Source organism: Haliaeetus albicilla, chromosome 20 (genome assembly GCF_947461875.1).
Source record: "Haliaeetus albicilla chromosome 20, bHalAlb1.1, whole genome shotgun sequence".
NCBI lineage: Eukaryota > Metazoa > Chordata > Aves > Accipitriformes > Accipitridae > Haliaeetus > Haliaeetus albicilla.
The window spans coordinates 1,997,462-2,020,794 of record NC_091502.1 but is presented as its reverse complement, the minus strand read 5'-3'; the positions used below and the strand labels follow the sequence as shown (position 1 = coordinate 2,020,794).

The 23,333-nt window shown below is 36.8% G+C and overlaps 1 protein-coding gene across 13 annotated transcripts in view; it reads left to right on the top strand.

Annotated features, from left to right (window-relative positions):
- The window catches only part of NBEA (neurobeachin), a 509,812-nt gene that overhangs the window by 401,726 nt on the left and 84,753 nt on the right, over nt 1-23,333 (top strand). For all 13 annotated transcript variants that reach the window (XM_069808013.1, XM_069808012.1, XM_069808005.1 and 10 more), the window contains 4 exons: nt 510-627; nt 1,459-1,561; nt 7,453-7,568; nt 17,124-17,236. In XM_069808013.1, coding sequence (XP_069664114.1) covers nt 510-627; nt 1,459-1,561; nt 7,453-7,568; nt 17,124-17,236 — 450 coding nt within the window. The remainder of the gene's footprint in view (nt 1-509; nt 628-1,458; nt 1,562-7,452; nt 7,569-17,123; nt 17,237-23,333) is intronic.

Genomic DNA, 23,333 nt, shown 5'->3' with positions numbered 1-23,333 from the left:
ACTGTTCTAGTTAATTTCTGTGTTTATTAATGGAATGGCGGGAGTTCCAATTTATGACTCTGAAGTGAACGTGAATAGCAGGTTCTATTTTTTTGGTTGTACTTTGCACTAGGTAGCCTCAGAAGTAAATCTGTTATCCGATACCTAACTGACAACTGTGTCATGCACACTGTTGGAAGAAAATACAGCTAAGCATAATTGCGACTGTGTCCATCAGCCTGTGCTTGCTTGTAGAGTTTGGAGTTTTTTGAGGGAAATAAGTTGATGTGACTCGTGAGAAATAGGTTGTAGGAGTATCAGGTTACGGTACTTACCGATATTTTTCTAACAGCTATACTTCATTGCATTTTTTAAAAAACATTTAAGTTCATGTTTTTACTTACAGTTTTTAAGTGTTAGATACGATTAACTTAATTGTACTTCATTGATGGGTAAAACTTACTATGTTCTTATGCAATATTTTAATGAAAAAATCCTGCTAATAACTGTCACCTTGACTTTCTTTAAAGGTCCTTGCCTATACAGAAGGCCTTCATGGAAAATGGATGTTCAGTGAGATTCGAGCTGTTTTTTCAAGACGTTATCTTCTCCAGAACACAGCTTTGGAAGTGTTTATGGCAAACAGAAGTATGTCTTTGTTTATTTTGTTGCATAAAAATGTGCTAGTAGTTATTTTGTGTTATTTATTAATCTTAGAATTTAAACTCTGTGCTTCCTTTGATAAAATGCTTATGTCTCTGTTCAGTAATGATTACTCTTGCATGTATTCATTGCATATCATATTAAAATCAATCACATAAATCGATCTCGCTGCTTTCTGTGCAGCAGTGAGATTTATTTATAAAAACACATCATTGCAATTGGTAAATTCTTCAAATGTTTGGTATTTTAGTGGAATATCCATAAGGATATTTCCTTTTCTAATTGTACACTGAGTTAAAGTAAAAAGGACCAGATCAATAAATGGGTCCACTCAGGTTTCTGTACGTGCTACCCTGAATCCGGGTTGAGTGGTTGGTGAGGGGTGTCAGTGGTCTTTTGCCCTGAGGAGCTCTGATGTAAGTTCTGATTTCAGCTGGAGACGGAATTAAACACTTTCTGGTCCTGTGTGTTTTAAAGCACCAGTTAGAAGACCAAATGCCATGCCAACTACCGAATAGCTTCCCAGCCTGATACGAGGTTATATGGCTTAATGGTAGGCTGTGGGTCCTCTGAAGTATACCTCACTTCAGGTCTTCTGCCAGATGGGAGAGTTAGGGCCAAGACGTTAACCAGCTCATGGTACATAGGTATGAAGTATGCCAGGAGTTTCTGTTTGAACTTGGATCCCCAAGAGGATAAAAGTGGAAGTGACTCCTCTTCCCAAATAAAAACCAGAGCGTTTTAAAAATATATGCAGGTAGAGAAACAGACCGCTGCAGATGGTTTACTAGTCTGTATTTTCTCTTCTTCATTTAGCTTCTGTTATGTTTAATTTTCCTGACCAAGCAACGGTGAAAAAAGTTGTGTACAGCTTGCCACGTGTTGGAGTAGGAACCAGCTATGGTTTGCCACAAGCCAGGTAATTTAATTAAAATAGTTTGTATATATTGTGTTTATTACATTGTACAAATGATATTTAAAACATGTCAATAGTACAACTTTATTCCTGTCATGAAACTCTAGATTTTCTCTTTCTTAAGGTTAGTTTGAGAAACAATACCCTTTACTTACTATATTGCCTGTTACTATGGAATAGAAGTAAAAGTATTGTAAATTAGATTTATTTTTTTTTGTAATCATTACAGGAAATAAGTACCTTCCAGTGAAGGACTAGAAAAAACACTTATACCTTATCTCTTCAAAGTCTTGTTTTCAGTCAGGTTTTATAAATGTGTAGACAAATGTTCATCCTTGCTGTGATTGTTAGGCAGGACATGGAGCTAAACTTGACTAGGTTTTGTGTTTGCTGAATGAAAATTATTTTTTTACATGTATATCTTCTCACTTGTCTTTTATGTGAATGTGTGTGGGTTTTACTTCATTGCTCATCAGTAGAGTGGTTATTTTGCAATTTCCAAATTTCTTCCATTCATTAGTATAATGCATTATTCTTCTGTTTCCAAAATTAAGGAGGATATATATTTTGAAAAGACCAGCTAAGGTTCAGTTGTAGAGATTTTCACATACTATGGTCAAGTACAGTTTTTATTATCTCATCAACATCAATATCCAATCAGCCTATGGTCAGAAATAAGGCTTGAAATTGTCAGATCCTATACTATAAAAGAATTCATATTTCAGTGATGGGTTAGATGATTTTCTTGTGTATTTCACTGAGTTGTGGAGGGAAATTTCCTGCCTCCATTTTTTTGTTTGTTTGGTTTTTTTTGTTTAGAAATGTCTCTTCAGACCTAAAATTATTTTTGAGGGTCTATCAGCAGAAGTTTGGTGAAAAATGTTTAGGTTCAGGATTAATTTCTGGTCAACACGAAAGAATAATAAATAAATAGAAGGGAGTGAGGGAACAGCAGGAAATTCACAAAATATGGTGCTTTGGGTTCAGATCTCCATTTGGCTTGACTGGGCCAAAAGCCAATGACTTAATCATCAGTGTAATGTCTGGGATGTGTCTTTCTCTTTCTTTAAGTCATTTCCTACAAACTGGAAGTTCACATTGTCCTTGTTTTATCCCAGTGCTGAATGTGGAAATACTCTGAAGTGTCAAAGCGTTTGTAGGATTGGAGAACTATTTCATTCCCAGCTGAACATCATTTCCTGTCATGAGCTCAAGAGCCTCATGATGCCTAAGGCTTGATCTCCTGAATGTGCTGAAGTTCTTAGGCAAACTGCCAAATTTCTCAAGTTTTCACTGAGATCAAGGGGAAGTTGGGGCATTTCTTTGGAAGGTGCATCTTGTTAATATTTGCATTGCTCTTCCAAATACTCAAATTAAAGGAATTGCTGTCTCTAAATGGAAAGTAATAGTATTCTTTTCTGAAATAAAAATGGCCACATGTTCTAGAACAAACAAAATGCAAATTTCTCAATCAGAATTTCATATCTACAGTGACATTTTTTACTTTTGAAATTCATATCCTTTGTGCATTATTCAGTGAATAATTGTCTGAAAAAGTTTGTTGATATATAATTATTTAGAAAAGTTTCAGCTTCACTATTATAAGCAGTTATTTCCATACCTTTTTGATTAAAGTTCAATTTGAATCGAAAATGAGCTTGCTAGCCTTCAGAATAAATCTGGCATATGGTAGCGAAGTTGTTTTTCTTTCTTGTTTTTGCGTAATCATGGTATGATTTATGCACAATAAAGACCCTGTAATCATGGTTTTTCCTTTTTGTCTGTCTACATACCCTTATTGTCTTCAATAGGACTGCAGTGGAGTAACTGAAGGAAAATCTGGCTCTATAACTGCTCTGTAGTTAATATTTTATTGATGTTAAAGTACAGTTTCCCTTCCTATGAATATGTTTGCTCTGGAATGCTCATTTTAAAAATTATGCTTATTTGTGTAACTAACATAAGGAGAAATTATGCTGAGTAACCAAAAGAACCTGCTATGCTGAGTAAAATATCATTTTTTTTTATAACCAATTTTCCAGATTAAGCTGTACTTTAAAATATTTTAACAAAAGCAGATCTTTCTGGTTGTTTTGCTTGAGTTCTTTAGTTTTATTTTTGTAAATAATACTTCCTCTCTGATACTACTCTGATAAACATTTCATCCAAAGTTAATTACATTATCATGAAGAATTGCATTCACAATGGAAACATTCTGAAGGAGTAAATTACTTTTAATGCAGTACATAGACTTTAAGTGCATTTTTGTTTTCATGGAGAAATCCTGCGATTGACAGAGATGGAAGGAAATAGAAGGAAAAAGCAATGTTTATGATCTTCTAATGGCACAAAGGATTAGAAGCAGGCAAACTAGTATCTGTTCCCAAGACTGTTATAGACCTGCTGTTCTGAGCAAGTCTCCAGTTCGCCTTTTTGCTACCTTTCCCAACAGCCTGTCTAATGCTTTGATTCGACAAAGCATTCAAGCCTGTGCTTAATGTTACAAAGAAGTAATTATGTCCTTAAAATTAGTCACATGTTGAAGAGTTCGGTCTGATTTCGTAATCAAATTCATCTGTCTTTGATAAATGCATTTTCACTGTTCCTGAAACATGTTGCATTGACTGGAGTTTCCTTATGACCTTGCCATATGATACAACTGGGCAGACAGTACTGTGCCTTTTATTTAACCAATTTCTACAGATCTGTATGATTCTACATAGGTAGAGTAATATCCACATTTATACAACACTATTAGCAGGCCACTTTTTAGAGTTCTGACACCTCAGGTGTAATTTACAGATGAATTTTTATGGAGGGTAACATCACAGCTTAGAAACCAGCTGTGAGCTGCCTGACAGTTTTGTAAGTGTACAGAGATCAAAAAATTGGTAAAAGATATGATATCATACTTCACCACTAAAGATGTGCTAGCACATTCCACTGAAATTCTGTGGGCTATTAATGCATTAGGTAAAACAATGGCTCCAGTTATTAAAGCTAAGAAATACAAATGATGAAGTTTTTGCTGAAAGAAAACATATTTTGGCTGGTACGGTAGCTCTATTCAATGTCAGCTCAGCTCTGCCACTTACTCCACATCAGTAGCTTGGTGATGGATTTCCAGATCTCAGTGTAGCTGGTTGCAGAGGTTGGATTTTGGGAAGGGAGAGGGATAAGAAAACCAAGATTTGATGTCATCAAAGAATAAAACCCCTTTTAGGGTTTTGATTAAAAGTAAACATTGATGAGTCTTTTGTCAGAAGCCAGTGACTTTCCCAAGCCTTTTTCTTTTTTTTTTCTTTTTTTTTTTTTTTTTCTGAACAGGAGCAACACAACACAAAACGTCACATAGGTGCTACATTTTTGACAAGATACTTAAAGATTCTTTGTATGAGATTGGATTGTAGCTAACTAAATTAAAAGTGATTGTGAAAGGGGGTGGGTCATGCTCCACATACGGGATACATAACATCCCTTCCCTCAACAAAATGCCATGAAGTGTTTTCTAAACATATTTAAAGCATATAAAACTTGAAAAATTGGATCATCCCCTTGTACATCAGAGAGTCCTCTGCAGTTTCCATTTTGAGTAGCTATTTCACGGTTCTCTAGAAGCAAAGGAAGCACATTCATTTGTGCATCTTCATATTGGTGATGGCATATCGAAGGAGAGAAATGGTTTGATCAAAGTTGGGTGGATTTAGCAAAACAGAAAACAGTGGGTCTTCCTGTGTTAACTGAAACAAGCAGGTGTGGAACCAATTTATTGTGCATAATTTTTTCCAGTCTCTGCTGAAATAACTATGAATCTTTCAAACACCTTAGATATGGAGTAAATAAGGAGCTTTTTTAGTATATTTTGATTTTCTGTAGAGTTCACTCAAATCAGGCATTCAAATGTGAAGTCCAGCACTTGACATTTTATAGATTTTTGAGACTCCCTGGGAGACTGTGGGTAAAGTCTAAAAGCAGCTACTAAGCTGTACTGATGCATAAATGTTGTTTTGTCATGGGAGGAACAGAAAGTCTGTGACAGAATTGCTTTGTAAATTTAATGATCTCTTTAGTATTTTATTTTCTGTATTTATTAATTTGTGTGTAGTGTTAGTTGAAATTTACTGGGAATAATACGCCTTTGAGAATGCCACTGTAAAAGTAATTGTTGTCCTATAAAATGCAATATAAAATATGATTATATTCAGATAATTCCTTAGATAAATTGTTTGGAAGAAGCATAATAGAAACGACTTAAAAAATTTTTGTAATGTCTCCTACATACTAATAAAAAGTATTTACCACTGGCATCCTACAATCTACTGTAAAATAAGGCTAGCCAAGCTGGCAAGACCTTATGTACTATTTTAGGTAAAAACGGAGATTAAAAAAAAAAAGAAAAAAGTGTGCCTACAGTTGCATGGTCATTTTTGTATGCCCAATTTGTAAGCCTAAGTGTGGCAGACATTGACAACCTACACATTGACAATTTAGACATATGATTGTGATAACTGTACACTCCAATCTCATACCAATATTCATCCTTTCTCCAGAAATAGGGTTTAGTGCATGTGTAGGAGTATGTATATATATCTTTAGAAGTAGATGGTCCACATTTTTGTAATCGCTGCCCAATTTGACACCTTGTATGTGGCTTCATTTTAAAAAAATACTCGGCATTTAGAGTCAAGAAATAGTACGCTTAGTGTGTTTAGTGTGCAAGTGAAAGCTGAAGCATTGGGTGTCCGTATTTACTCTTGACAAGCTATATAAATACTAGATATATTCTTTAAATTCATGAATAGGCTACACATTAGGGGTCCTTTTTTTTTTTAACAGGTATAAACATTTTTCTCTATTTTGATCCATTTATAAGATTTAAATTTCTGTAAAAACAGTATCTGAGGAAATGAATTTTTTCTCCTTCCAAAGATTTTCCTAGTCGTCTTTTCAGCAAGGACTACTTCCTCTAGAAATGAGTTGTGAGCAGTGAGGCTATTTCTGTTTTTTTCAGATTTTTTTCTCTAATGCATTAGTCTAGACTGAATCTGGTCCCCTATATTTTACCAGCCAGGGCCAGTATATACTATGGGTAATTTAGAACTTGGTGCACGGTATTTGGTTATTGTGATGTTGTCAAATTGAATACAGAAGGGCTGAAGCTTTCTGTTTTTCTCTTCCTTGGCACAGTAGTTTGGTTCTTTCTCCCTTAACCAGTCATTTAAGTTTTAGAAAATGTGTGGAAATTGAGTATCTTAGAAGCTTCTACTCCTCTTCCTGATTTGAATGAAATGCAATTCAGAAGTTGTTATGGAGAGACAGGCAGATGGACATGTGAACAGCTAACTGAATAAACCTTGTTTCTTTCAGAAACCAGGCTATAAATAGAAATCTCAAAGCTTACTGGGATACAGGAAGGGATCATGGGTAGCTGACCATGGAGGAGGTGCACAAATTGTGGAATAAATATCTTCAGCCCATGTGCTGGAAATATATGGCACTTTAATCTATCACTCACTCACCTTAATGAACTTATCTCAATGTATCCTTTTGAAACAGGGAAATGGTATTATGCTTTTATTCCTGCTGGACAAGCCAGGCACCAGGAGGTCTGCAGTTTCTTTTACTTCCAGTCTTTTAACCAGATTCACAATAAAATAAAACACAAAATATGTTATTCTGAATTATTACAATGCTGTAGTACTGGTAAAATAAAATACAGCTCTTAATTTTAGTAATTTCTCAAATAAGGGTAATAGTGTGTTCTTGACTTCATTAAATGAAATAAAAAAGCCTCTGAGAGAATCTGAAATTAATCACACTAATAACATTGCCCTACATCTTAACATTTAATGAGGCTCTTAAAAAAAAAATCATTCTTTAAATGTATTTCCTAGGAGAATCTCTCTGGCCACTCCCCGACAGCTTTATAAATCCTCCAACATGACTCAGCGCTGGCAGAGACGGGAGATATCTAACTTTGAATACTTGATGTTCCTCAACACTATAGCAGGTAAGGCTTCTGACTCTTTAATCCTTCATAATATGTTTACGTTTGTCAAAGTCTTAAGCACCGTGACTTGATAGAATACATTTATCCCTCTAGAATTCAGCTGCGGCTTTATGATAGATTCTGAAACACACACATTAAATTTTATCAGAAAATGCACAACCTATCGCTGAGACTTTAGATTCATGTATTGTGGAGGCTGTTCCTTGCTCCCCTTCTGCCATTTCCTCTGCTGACAGCTTTGTCTGAAGCTTTATTAGAGTCAACAAACCATTGCCAGAGAGTGTCTGGAAATAATAATGGGAAAATGTAATTTCGCTACTTCATCATTCTCAGCAACAGCAACTAGACAGCAGAATAACAACAGTATTCTGCCCAGTACAGATGTCACCTGGATTGTGGTATGATTAGATTACAGCATCTTTTCTCATTTAGTTCTTTGAGCTGAAATATAATATCAGATTAGGTATTTAAAAGGAGAAATAACTGCCATAGACATCCATTCGTTATTGGCAAAAGAAGAGCTTTTCTGGCAATTATCATTAATTAAACATTCACGATGGCATTATTCCTTTCACCTTTCCCTTTTCTATGCGTTAACTCCTGTGGTAATTTTAAATGTAAAACCCAGCAGTTTTCTACACCATACACAAAGATTTCCAGGAGGTTGTCTGCTATTACGATTCCTGCCTGTAGCACACATGCTGCTTATGAACCTGCCTGCAGAGAGCCTTCCTCAGACATTTCACTCCAGCGAGCTTTAATTTGAAACCCAAATTAAATTCCACCAGGCATCACTTTGTACTCCAGTGTTACAACTCTCATCTCTACTTGGTCCTGACTTTTATGCTCGAGGTTATCCTCAGGCCAGACATAAGACAAACGCAAGCATGAAACCCGAAGGTAGCACCCGTTGCGCTGGCCGGTCGGAGGATGGTCACTGTGTTCTTCCCGGTAGGGCGGTGGCAGAATTCAGGAGCTGTCAAACTCGCTTGCTTTGAACCTTCAGGCTTTTCCTTCCGTGCTTATATGGTGGACATCTTCCAGGCATCCAGTCTTACAGACGTTAATAAATGTGTCACGAAATCATCCCAGGGTGATACAGAAGTGCTACCACTGAACAGCTGGAAACCGGGGGGCACGTTTCCCTTGTGCAGCGGAGCACAAAGCAGAGTCCCTGAAGCTACCGGAGACCTGGGCTGGAAAGTCCAGATGGTGCGGTCCAATGCAGTCTCGCCAGCTCGGTCCCTGAGCGTTATGGCCACAGTCCGGTGGATCCGTGCCAAAGGAAGGAGCCCTGCTGAGGGTGCATTACCTCTGGCGGAGCACCGCAAGGATGCCGCTATCCCGCTTCTGGACGCTGGCCTGCCTCCAGCAGCTCCGCCTCTCGTGCGGATCCGCTGCCCTTCAGGCGATGGGGAAATGCAGGCAGAGCCTCACGGGCTCCCTGACCGCCTCACCCGAGCCTGGAGGGTTCACTGGAGAGCTGGGAAAGTCAACTTAGGTCCCTTCAGTCCTTGTCCCATACATTATTGACAGAACCGTCCTTCACTTCTAATTTCCTTTTTATGTATTCATTTCTTCTGTAAGCGGTGTGTCTAAACTCTTTAAATGAGAGTGGACAAGAGCTGAGCCAATTTTTGATAAATTACTTTTCATTTTTAATCAGTTTAAAACTCCAAGGTCATTTATTTTTAGGTACATCATCAAAGCATCCAAACCTGGAAGGCATCGTTATGTCTGAAGTCAATTAGGAATTGCAGTGACACTCACACTAAAGTATCCATCAGTAAACAAGCTTCAGCCTGAAGAGATTCCTTCAGAGTATCTCAGAGGTCTTAAGAAAAATGTTTTTTTGACCTGTTGTTTGATACTAGTACTGCTAGGCAGGCTTTATAGCCAAAAACCTGGGTGGTCGCATGAGGCAAGTTTCTCTTACTGTCATCTAGTGTCATTCACCTGCCTTACAACAGGCTGGGCTGACATTTGTATTCCAGGTACCACCGGCTATGCCCAAGGTTTTGAGGATTACTGACTCTTTTTTTTTTTTTTTTTTTTTTTTCTCTGTGTGTGTGTGTGTCTATGAGCTTGTATTGTATTTGGAAAAGCTTACAGCAGCTTGGTCAGTACCTCAGTAGTGTCTCTCTCTGACTCAAAGCACTTAATTTCTGGCAGATTTTTGGTATCAGTCTCTTACTGGTAAATCTCATTTGTTCATGTAATCTCGTTTTAATTGTATAAGCTCACTTGCTCATTTTTACAGCATTACCTACCATCTTAAGAAGTCTTTCAACAGTGCATGATCAAATTCAAATTTAGGTAAAGACTGTGTTCCCTGAAAGAGAGGGTGGTAAATTTGAGTCTCTAGAAGAAATTCAGCCTAACTCTTTGTCTCCATCTTGTACTGACTGACTTATTTCATAAAGTCATTCTTTTTAATGATGCTTGTGGGTCACATGAATCAACAAATAAATGTTTTCTGAAGGAGAGCCAATATGCTGATTTTTAAAAGTTTTGGAAGTGACCAGTATTGGTTAAATAAAAATTGATACCCATGCATACTCTTCCGCTAAGATGTGAGCAAGGTGTTGAGTAACATTTGAAGACCTTTTCCTTGTCATAAAGAATATCCCTTACTCTAATTTTTATTTCATACCCATCTGCATTGCTTGGCTTTTGCTAATGGGTCCTTACCAATCTATGTATTTTCTGTTCTGTTTTCATTTTCCAAGAAGGGTAACAGTCATTGAGTTAGTTGGGAAGAAAGTATCACTGTACGATCTCATAAAAGATTTTGGAGGAATGTCTAAAAGCGGCTGAGATTCATCTGATAGTGTTCCAGCAGGATTAGTGAAATAACGGGTCCTGCTGACATCTGCTATGACTATTGCATGTTAGAATGGCCTTCAGTGCAAAGAGCTTGTAAGAAAGCATGATTGCACTGCTGTATTATGTGCTTTCTATTTCTGCTTCTTCATTTTTTGAAGATTTTGAAGATTCATGGTCTATATGAACATAGATAAATAGATTTCAGTTGGTAATGTCATTATAACATCTGCACTCACTGATGCGCTCTCATAGAAACTCATGATTTTTTTTGAAAATTAGAATAAAATTTACCTTTGATAGCTGAACTCCCTGCCAACGATACACACACAAAAAATCTTTTCTGAAAACAACATAAGAGAATTAAAACTGACTGAAACCTAACAGGCAATTCTACACATGACAATAAACATTTTATTCCAGTTTGGAACAAATCCTTAAGTTTTTGAACTCTTTGATAGAAGCAAAAATTCCCGTTATTTTTTGGAAGATCAACGTGGGTTTGTAGTTGTAATGAAGTCTGCACTTCAGCTAGGAAGCTGACTTCCAAAAACTCACGAAGAACTTGGGGGTATTGCAAAGAATCTCATCATAAAGTTCCTGGCAAGCCAGAAACCCACCCACAATGAAGTGCACGTGAGCTCCAAGTCCGACGGCGGTGGAGAAAGCTTCAGAACAGAACTATATGTTAGAAAGCCTAGAAGTTCTTACGTCCCCAGGCTGTTTTCTGGCTCCCCCGTTGGATGGCACTGTACTGCCAGGGGCTGAGATCTGGGGAACTGTGGGGTCGATTGCTCCGAGGCAGCCTGAACGACACCACTGGTTTTACAGCTGTGCCTATATTTCTGTAAATTTTCTGCTGAAAGATATTTCTCCAGAACATTATTTTACAACAAATAGGCGTTTTCTGATGAAGCACTAAAAAACTTAATATCTCTGCCAGAAGTACAATACTGGAAGCAAAGTGCCTCTACCACATGTTGCCCTTGTTTTGATAACACTGAACTGGTAACTGTCCAGATACATCTGTGTTAAACTGAAGCAAATTCTTATATGCGCTGTAGACAGGACCCTCAGCAGTCAGAAGAAAATACAGGAGTTTCTATTTTGTACACAAAGATAGGGTATTGAATATATTCATGACCGCCTTCGCCAAGTAAAGACAAGACATGTATTTTCTTTTCTTTCTTCTTTGGAAATCCAATTTTCAAATGCATTTTTAATTATACTCTTTTGTAATGAGATCCCGTAAGAAATATTTCCTTAAAAGATACAACTTCTTTGCCAGTAACTGTTTGTGTAGGCAGCGATAGCCTACTTTTAGACTATAACTGTTTGTTTAAGCAGCATCTTCTTTTCTAACGATATAATTATTTTTAGCCATTGAGAAATATGTGCATCAAAGGGTTTTTTTATTCATGTTGCCATTTAGCTCCTATTGGCTTATTCAGCATAACTGGGCCATAGCTTAGTCAATTAAGAAACATGGAGGTTTGGTGCTTAAGAAATGTGGATTATCTGCTGGTAAGTAAGTGATACATAGGTGCCTTCATTGTTTTTTCCCCTCTTCCAAATAAATAGAGGTCCACGAACAAAGTGATTTAGTACACTTTTTGCCAATTGTTTATAGCTTCCTTTCTTCTTACAACGGTGCTTAATTAGTGTCTAGCCCTTTACAAAACTGCAAGAAATCACTCATGTTTTCTTGTGATCGTTTTCTGAAATTATTCAAGAAACAGCAGCCTTGGAAGGGAGTTGTTCAGAAGGGGGGCTTCTGACGCCATCGCATTTCCTTCATTTGTGACACGCAACTGGGTCCTTTCCCACAAGAAGTCCTTTGCCTGCTTGTTAATCCTGTTAATTACACAGACCCGTTGGTCTCTGTAGAACAGAACCACTGAAATAAATACAGGAACCTCTCCTTAAATCTCTCCCTGGTTTGCCGATATGTCTGTCCTGACAAGCATGGCCCCTGGCTATTCTATAAGTTCTTAATCAATGTTTGAAATACTGAAGTGTCCCCTTGGAAAAAATTCATCTTTCTATGACTCTTTTTTTTTTTTTTTTTTTTTTTTTTTTTTAATCTTTACATCACCCTGTTACCACCTCTGAAACATTGCCTGGCTTCATTTTTAGTTTAACTGTTTCTGTTGTGATCTGTACTTGTGACTTAATAACTGCCTACTTCAGCTGTCATAGTTCTCTCTCCCTACATCGTTTCCTATCCAAGGATATACGATTAATGTCACTTGCGCTGGCCTGATGACTCATTGCAATTTCAATTCAAAATCGTTCTCCCTTTTCAAAACTCTTGCAAGTCTTGTTTCAACCTGTTTCTCTGACCCTCTAGCCAACTATTTTCTCACCTCCCTATTCTGTTTCCAAGGTCTTCACCTCTTTCTTGCCCTCTTTTCCAACTCGAGCATATTTCATCATGTTTACAGCTCTGGGTTTTTCTCCCAAAGGTAAACATTGCACTCTGCTACTTATCAATCAGTCTCAGTGTTGTACTCTCCGTGCCCCTGGTTTTTGTCCTGGTTGTGTAGACATGAGCCTTCCTGGCCACCTTCCCCCTCCTCCTCCCCGTTGCCTTCTCAAGGATCCTCTAGCTTTGAAGCCGCTATAGTTGTACTCGTCGTCCTTCCTTCAGGTGCGGACGAAGAGGCCGTGTTGCATATGATCAGCACATATGTCAACTGAACCCTCTGGGTGATGGAGGGAACCGTAAAATAGTAAAAAAGTGATTTTTACTATTCTCAGTTAGAAGATTATTGAAAACAGTACTTAAAAGTAATCCCACTGCAGCAAAAGGGACCAAGAGGAGTGGGGACAAGAAGTTGTTTTGTAATATGGTTGCAGTGCCCACTGTTTTAGTTAGAAGTCTAGTTTTCAAATCTATTTCTCGGTATTTAACTGATTTCTGCTGTTTTTTTTTCTTTTCAAAGTACAGTATATTAAATGTGTGTTTGCGTTTGTATTTATTGGAATTTTAATTCTTTTAAATCCTACCTGCCACAGCTTTTAAAAGAAGTGGAGAATAATTATATCCATAATTTTTGTAAGTCACTTCTTGTAGTGGAAAGGGATTATTTTTAAAGGTTTGTGGAAAAAAATGACATCTTCAGTCAGGTAATAAATTCAGATGAACTTCTTCCCCCTCCCTCTTTTTTTTCGCCTGTTTAGCATTTTCCACTTTTTTACTCTGTGATGTACAAGCCCTCACTGGTTAATTATGTATATATTTAGCTACTGCATGTGTTGGGCTTATTATTGTCATCTAATTAGATGTAACTCGAACTACTTGCTTCTAGAAAAATCATTAAAAATTCTTTCCTAATGACCTAGAGATGACAAAATGTCTGTAAAGTGTGAAGAAGCAGACAAGCACAGGAACATCGCTCTTAAAGAGTGTTAATCCAGATGCTGCAATCATCTAATTAAACAATATTTTGCTGTCATTAACATTTTCACCAAGGAATTGCAGTTATAATTTCTTTGTCAGCTGTCTCTAGCTCACTTTACCTTCAAAACTAAAGTGCCATATAAAAACATTAAATTGGATGGTTTAATTAAAAAGTTTTTTTTAATGAAGAAGCATATCCAGTATTTCTGAGATCTCATTTACTATGCTTCAATTTTATTGTTCAAGTAGATTAGTGTCACAAGCTTGTGATATTTAATATTCAGCCTTTAATATTAATCTCTGTAAGCCTACTTGGGGGAAAATCTGAAGCTTCTGAAAAGGTATAGGGACTACCAATAGCAGTACAGGTTTCTGTTTTATATTTATTTACCTTACGAAAGAACCAAATAATTCTTTCTGGAAGCACCAGACAATTGATGAGATAGCTGACTTTACTCTGAAAATCATCATTGTGAAGCCAGAACTGATCAAGAAAGCATTCCTAATAAAGTTGAACCACTAATATTTATGCATGTTTAGAATTAGGGATTTGTAATCCCATTATAGGCCTAGATCACTGTCCTCTGCTCAGATAAGCATAGATGTGTAGTCTTATCTCATCACGTAGGTTTGGTCTGCTTTCACAATTTAAATTATGGTTTGTCTTCTCGAGTAATTTTTATTTGTTGATATTAAAAAGAAAATTGTTGAATTGAGAAAAATAAATCACTACCTTTTTTTACTAAACAAATTAATAGCTATTATTAGTAGTTAATCTCTTAATAAATAAAGCATGTTTCATAAATATTGAAGTAGGAGAGAATTAAATATTTTGTTTATTTTTTTCACAAGGCTATGGTGATATTTATCCAATACATAATCAGGAAGGCTCCATTGTTTGTAACTTGTCCTACCTAAGCTGAGAGATAAGCTGCTTCAAATTATTTCTCATTGTGGGGTAAAAAAAAGAACACAAGAGTTACTGCAGTGTCCTGATATGGAGCTAATTCCACATGATGATTTGTTCTTGTGTCCATACTATAAGGAACCTATCAAAACCACAGAGCAAAGGAGAACTTGTGTACAGCAGCTAGGCTCAGGATTGCTTCTTGATCGCGCTATTCACATATTTATGATTTTCCCATATAGAATAGGAAAAAAAAGTCAAAATCTTGTTGACTAAATATTGAAATTGAAATGACTGAAATGAATATAAAAATTAAATAAAATATCAATATGGAAAATCTCAATTTTTAAATAAAAAGAAATTTTGGATAACCCTAAATTTCCTTTCAAAATTTTCTGAAAGGATGTTCTCACCTTTCCAAATGTTTCTAGAAAGTGTTTTCAATTGAAGGTCTTTATTACTGTGAACTCTCTTCCATAAAACTTTTGATTCTGAAGAATCATCATTTTCGCTTAGGCTTTGTAATAAACTGCAGTCATCTCAGTCATTTTCTTCCTGATTCTCCAATTTCTTTTAGTCTGCTGTCTACATAGACACAAATGTCTTCCTTTTGCGGAAGCTTTTGCACATTCTTCTGTTAACTTAATTGAGGATCCTGATGGTCAGAAAAACTTTTCTTTTATAAAGGTATAGTTTTATAAAGACTGTGTTTTACAGAACCTTAAATTTGACAATCTCAAGAAACTTTACAAACCATATGTAATTAACCCCTTGCCAAAGAAGAAAAGAATATTCTGATTTGAAGGATGTGGAAAATGAGGCAGAGTTGTCTTACTCCAAGACATATAGACACGCCCCCCCAAACCCTACAACAATTAATACTCTGCCAGAGAGTACCTTTCCTTTTCCTTCCTCACATCGATACTTTCTGGTGTATTTCTTGATTTAATTGTTTGATACATTCTCATTCTGTCCAAGAGCGGTTTGCATTCATTCATTGCTGACAATAAAGAAGTGTTTTTTGTTTCTATACATCTTTATTTGTATGTGGCTCACAGTGCTGGTATTGCTTTTTTAACAAAGCTGTATTTGCACCTCCGTTTTTTTTTATATTCTTGTGAACACCTATGTGTTCAAAATGCAAAAATGAGGACACACAGTTGTTAACAATATGCACTTTTCCTGTTTTCAGTGAAGCTATGTACAAAATAGAAACATGCTTCTTGTTCATCAACTTCTATTGAAAATATAAGGTGTTTGTAGAGCAGTGAAAGTTTCACATTTCATTAAAGCAGAGCTGATTTTTGTGGAGAATTGCGAATGCTACTCAGAACAAGGAAGCCTGTGTTTTCCTGTGCTGGGTTTTGTACCCCAGGAATCTGTCCAGAATCTGGAAGGAAGCAGTTAGTGAGACAGGGCTGTAAATCTGCCACAGGACTGGGAATTGTTAACCTGGGTTATTTCAGTCTGCTAATTATATTATATAAATACACACACATGTATATTTATGACCTGATTTTGTTTTTTAAGACTCATGTTGCATATTGTGTGGTTCTCAGTAAATCAATATGGTGGATGGTTCTGTACTAAGCAACTTCATTTGTCTTATCACTGAAATGTTAGATACTACCAAGTACCAGCTGACACAGAAATAACAGCCTTTCCCAAACACACTTTTCCTGGTAATGAATTCATAATTTTCTGTTCACTTCAGTCGCAGATTGTTCTTTTGAAACTGTACCTAAAGATGGCTTTTGCACATTTGAGCTGCTGGGGTGGTAGCAACGTTACTTTCATTATGTTCGGAGAGAGTGGCCTGGGGCAGTCAGCTCTGTCTTTTAGAGGGGAGAAAATGTTTTTTAATTTTCCAAGTGGTTACGAAACAGTGTTAAAGCAAACATGACTTCCTCCACTTTGATTCCACTATTGCAGTGAAATGTCACTACTTCTTCAGTAAAGAAGAGCCATGGGGAATAATGGATTAATGCGGTCTATCTAGGACAGACCTAGATTTGCAAACCTCAAGTTTAGCCCCTCGCTATTTGGAGTCTCATTTAATCTTTGCCAGCTAATGATACTGCATAGAGTTGCTGGGAAAAATAATAGTCTAGTGGTTTTAGATTTTAGCATTCATACAATGAAAATAGCTTCAAAGAAATAAAAAAAGTTTATTGGCATATGATGCATTTTAGTTGATCTTGAAAGATACTGTGCTGTTTGTATTATGCAGATTTCTGTGTTGACTTCTGATTCAAGATAAGTGCTTCTAAATGGCTACTTTTGTCTGGAAGATTTATACCTGATTCTGTCAAGTGGTGGGAACTGGGAACATGTGATGCAACAGAAGTAACCACTAGATTGTTTTTCAGCTGGAGAAGTGGACACTCTTTCCTAATTCTTGAAACATTTTCTTTCTTAATAGGACGAACGTACAATGATCTGAACCAATACCCTGTATTTCCGTGGGTTTTAACAAACTATGAATCTGAAGAGTTAGACCTGACCCTTCCAGGCAACTTCAGAGATCTTTCAAAGGTATGCTTTGATTCTGTTAAAGACAGTCAGCCAGCCCTTTTAGGAAGAGATTTTGTTTTATATTTATTGTCTGGTTAAGTTAGGTCTTTATCTTCAAGTCAGAGAAGTCTGAAATAGACTTTTCTATCTTAGAATCATTTTATACTGAATCTCAACATTATGCTGCGTCCGTGTCCCTGACTGATCTGTTTCCAAACCTGCAACTCCTCTGTATCTTCTGGCTTACAGATCATAAGTGTGTCAGACCACTTGATCTCACTAATTATCTCCCTTAGTTTATGAAAGCTGATCCTTTGGAAATAAAAAGCTTGGACTAACTTTTCACTTTATTTTGCAGTGACTGGACGAGTAATATAATAGCAGCAACCTCCTTTTAGTTTAATAATTATTCATTAAACAAGTATTTTTTATTTTAGACCCTGGAGTATCTGGTCCCTATCATTACTTGTGGGTTTCGTCCTCCAACCGGACTTCGGCAGTTAATGCCTTATAATAATACCGTTCCTAGTATTTGTTTCTCCAATAGCACTGGATGGCCATCTATACCCAGCTCTGGTACTCCAGTTGTGTCAACAGACTGGAGAGAACGTGTGCCCTGGCCACAGGTGCCTAGGGAAGGGCTCTACTTTTGGCCAACTGGAATAAATACAAAAAACAAGGTTTGAAACTGAGTTGTGGGAAGTATCTTTTCCCGGTTCCCATCAACTAAGAAAGTGTGTGTACTTTCTCACCAGTGAAGGTGGGTAGCCTTGCAACATCCCCAGCACGAGGTTTCTGTTGTCTGGGCATGACAGCTTTCGTGCATCCTCCACAGTTCCTCAGCCAGGAGGGAGAAGTGGCTCGTCCAAGTTGAGTGAGGCTCAAAACCGCGGGAGGCTGTCACTCGCTGACTTAAGGGATGAGGCTGGAGAGGAGAAAGTGTCCGAGCACACATCCTGGGCAGCAAGGGAGAGATCCCACCCTGGGTCTCTCACAGTCTTATATCCCTGTTGGAAAGAGTGTGCTTGCAGTCGTAACTGTCCCTGGAAGCCTGCTTTTGTGAGACTTCCAAAATAATTTGAGTGGGACTTGATTGTATAGTAGCAGATAGAGCTACCTAAGTATCCTCTCCCTTTTTTCTTAGATAAATAAGTAAGTAAATAAAACCAGAAGTTAAACTACATTCACAATATGACTCAAATGTAAACAAATTTGTTGAGACTCTACTTACATTATGTAAAACTTCTGACCTTTCATAATATTATAGGTACGTTTCACAAATGTCTTTTTCCGTTCTGTAACACCATTGTAATCTGTGCCAGGAATGATAAAAGAAAATCCACAGACATGAGTTAAATAAAGACCAGTGATCATCTTGCGCTGGCTTGTTCCCTAGCATGTATAAAAATATTTCTGGTTTAGAATTGTGTATAGTGATAAACCTTTCATTAAGATGCTTAAACTTTTCAAAATCTCTCAGACTCACTTCTTTCAAGTATTAATATCACCGCGTGTGGTGAAGTGCAACAAGATTAGACAGTGTCTCATGAGTCCTTCATTAGGTATTTGGGTTTGGTTGACTCCAAATTTTTGTGGCAGCCTATTAAAGTATGTAATTGCTACAGGAAGTAACGCCATAGTTGAATAGATAGGTTTTCCTCATGAGTTAGTAAAAGCTCATTATGGAATTAGTGCTTGTATAGCTTAGTAAGTATCACTGTACTCCTGGTAGTGCTCTCCCTTGAAAGGAAATGTAAAATCAAGTCCCTGGTAATTTATGTTTCTTCAAGAATCCATGCAATGTGCACAGCAGTATTTTGCCCGAGGACCTTTTCTTACCCAATTTGATGACTGCATTCTCTTATTCAAAAGCTACCAGTAGTTTCCTCTGGAAAAGCTAGGGTCTTGACCACTAAAAAAAAGCCCACACAGAACTAGTTAAGAAGAACGGTCTTTCCTTTCTGGCAATATCTGGGCTGCGTTTATCCCATGGATGTGTGAGAAAACACATGTGCAATCTGTAAAGTGTTGTGGGATCTCTCAGGATAAAAGGGGTGTAATTGTCAAATTTTTCGAGTGTTTATTATAATAACATCTGATAGGTTTCATTTCACAATGGTTTTAAAAGGAAAAATAGACTAATGATTTTTTTTGTAAAAGGCAGTGGCTAGTTAATATGAAATGCCTTATTCTGTGCACTCGGGCTGTTACGCATTACTTGCATCCTGTTTCAATTTGTGCATTATCAGTTAAAGTCTTCAAAATCAGAACGTATCTGAGGTATTTCCTTGGCAATTCTGTTTTCATTTTCGATATTGTCCTGTATCTGTAAGTAAGCCCCTTCTTTCCTTGTTAGGGACGTGAATCCTGAGTAGCCTAGTGCTTAAAAGCAGGAGTCAGTGATTTATTGTTCGCATTATTGAACCGGGGTGTGCTATCAAGCCTCAGCCAGACCTCTGGGGCAGGCACACACAGTATCCTTTCCATGAGGAGCCACTTCCTTCTGTCAGATTTTACCCTGCAATGCAGAAATGTTCCTGCAGATTTGATGGCAAATCAGAACCTCCAGCTAAGCTGTTGATGGATAAAATCTCCTTTGTCAGTTCCTGACCTTCTGTCTTCCTGTAAGTTTGCCCTTCTTAGGTTTCACAAAGCCTCTGTCCTTAATATTTATTAATTAATAGCCCTCAAACAAATCTTTTGAAATTATTTAGAATTCTAACACTATTACATATGTGGTAAAAGCCCACAAAAGCAATGAAATTAAAAGGGAAACCTCGTATCATGCTTGTTTTGTTGGTTTAAGATAGTTTTGGCAGTTAAATGTAGTTGCTAATTCTAACTTTTTGAAAAATAATTAATTTGTGTATTATCACACAAAGGTCATACAAAGCTCCAGTGTCAGTTATGATAATTGACAGTACTTCTTTTGAAAATTTTTAACCTTTGCTTCCTAGGCTTTCTGTGTAAAATATGAGACACCACCTTTGTGGTATCACAACTCCTAAGTGAACATACATGACAAATACAATTCGTATGTTTTGTGAAAATGAAATTAGATGTATTTGGCTTGCCTACGATGTCAGTGACAGAGTAAAACATATGCGTTTTGCATTTAGCTCAAACTTAAATATTTACATTTCTGCAAAGCCATCTTGAACATGTAACTTGTCCTTTCCTTCCATTTCATTTTATTCTGGTTTTATGTAGCGCTCCTTATTGTGGTACTTTTACATCCAGATGTTGCTTGTTCTCTCAGAACAATTATATTTAAATATTAGTCTGAAAATTCCTCTGCCCTTTTTCTTTGAAGTGTTTGGAAATTCCCCTACCAAGGCTTTTTTTTCCTTTTACATACAATTTGAGATTTAAAAACAGGGCCCATGGGCATGGAAGGTGCTGTAGCAGTAGGATATATTGGACCTCTCATTTGATTAGACAGTGTAGGCTCAAGTTTTATTCATTACATATACAAGGTTAAAGGTTATATTTATTGTTTGACAGGATGAAAAGCTAATGAAAGAGGCTGTCATAGATACATAGATTATCTTTTCACTATCAAGCCACCAGGTGATCTGCTTATTTTCTTCTTTATTGAGATTTCCTTTGGAAGAATACCTATGGTATGAAACATTACTACAGGAAGCGTATGCAGCCCTTGCTGTACACTGAGGTTTTGGGGGTTTCAACACACTTAAAATGTGATACGGTTTGTTTGTGCAAAATTGTATGACTTTTACTCCTAAATTATAGTGAATGCATGGGTTTGACATGCTGCATTGTCCCTGCTCATTAAAGTGTAAATGGGAATTTCTCCTCATTTACTTCTAGTCATACATCCTGTTAAATAAAATGATTTCTTCACCAGGCAAAGTAATACTAATATTGGCATGTGTATGAAACATCACACGCCCATTCATTGAGTGGAAAAAATTATATTTTGTTAATATAGAAGGTGTTTGACTGACGGGTGGTGATAAGCATAACCACTTTTCCTTATTACTGTGCCATTTCAAGAAAAGGAAGTGATAAAGCCCCAAGGCTTCTAAATGTAATAATGCAAATGAACGCATCGAAGTGTGAGTATTTCAAGGCAAACCACACTTAATACTTCCAAAAATGTGTATGCTGTGGAATGGAGTTTATGGGCTTATCAAGAGCCACTCTCACTGGAAAAAAGAAATCAGTTTCTGTAACTTGAGCTTCTCTCTTTACCACACAGAACTCTACCATCAGAAGAAAAATGAGTTTGATTCTCATTTGGTTTAAGCCACACAATTAAACATTTTCTTTTCTTAAATAAAAAGTTCATTTACTGAGTGAAACTCTGGTACTTTGAATCTGCCAGAACTCTTATACTTGATAATACTGATACTGATATGCTGAAGAAAAGCTGTTTACCAATTTGGATAAAATTAGAATTTATTTTAAACTTTAAAGTACCATCCTAAGATGTCCTACTTAAAAGTTGTTGTTTGGTGGTTTGTTTTTTTTTTTAATAAAAAAGCAAGCAGTCAGGAAAAGCTCAGTCTGTATTCAGCCAGAGCCAAATAAAGCCACGCTCAAGATTTCTTTTGTACCCAGCTACAATTTTGTGCAGTACATTACAAAAAAAAAAAAAGAGATAAACAGATAAGGTAGCTGCTGCATGAATTAGAGTCAAGATAAGCAGAATATTTCAGTGGCTGGATAAATAGGATGCTACATTCAGTTCTGCTCTCATGAGAGAATGTAGTTCTATGAAGATAGCTGGCAAAACAGTAAATATTACATGAGCTAACATAACATGTCCAGTGGATATAAACACTAGATGTATTGACAATACACTGGTTCAAAGGCCAGATGTCTAAAGAGATTAGCCAGATAAAAAAGAATTACATGAATAGCAGTGTGTTTTTAATGTTAAAGTAAACACTTACTTTATTTTTAAATGGAAAAAGAAGCATAAAATAAACTCAAAAAGCAGCTTTTAGTACATCAGAAGTGAAGTGGCTGAATAGACATTGTCATACAGTGAGTTGTTTTGCTTGGTTGGAGTAAAGAATATCTTATAAAACCATTTTATGAAAAGTTAATACTATTTGATATGAATCCTTACAGAGGGCTTTTTTTAATAAAAAGACAAATGGTGTGTTTGGCAAAAGCCATTTATAAAACATTATAGAGAGAACTTTTTAATTAATGTTCAGAACAATTTGTTTGACTCAAATTCAGTTTCTGTACTAGTCTTACGGTTAAGGTACTGGACTGAGACATAGTATGTGGATTGAGCTTTGCTTTTGTATTGTTTGTACAAGTCATTTTAACTCGTTTACACAGCAGCAGACTCTCATTGAAATGGAAATAAAATTATTTTCTTCCATTATGTGAAGATACAGGCATTGATCCATAAATAAAATTTATCTCCATTTTATAGCCATGGGATCAGATTAAAACGATAGCAATTGACTTTCTGGACTGAGAATGGCACTGTAATGCTATGGAAAAGTGACCAGAACTCCACATACCCTGCATATTTCACAAGAAATGTGAGAGACTACCATTACTGTAGAACTTGTCATCTAGTAGGACACATGCCTCATCAGAGTAAAACTGAGTTTGTTGCTGGTTTGTACAACTGAGATTTAAAGTCTTTACAGAAAATGCATGCCTTTACTGAAGGATGAACTGTTGCCATTTCTTTGGGTAACAGCATTTTGCCGCATGAACATTAAAAAAGCACTAAGGAAGCCAGGGCAGACCCCTCTGAATTTACTCCATGCTGTTTTATTTATGGAAGTTTTCACTTTCAGAAAATGCCTGGTCATTTGGTACACACAAGCTGATCGATTTGTGGTTAATGAACAAGTTTTTACATTACACAACAAAAAAATGAGAGATTTGAGCACTTTCCATTAGCATTTTCAGCGTGTACGGTTTCCTACAGCAGGGGAGATTTAAGTCCTTTCCATTGCTGTGCAGAGAAGTGGTTCGCATAAGGGTTTCCAGCACTGCACAGAAAAGGAGAAAAGGGGGATCAGATGTTCCTTGTATTTCTTCACCACAGGCCGGAGAGGAACTGATTCCGGTTGTCCTCTCCTCATAAACAGTGCTCTGTTTGCACACCAGCCCCTCTTGA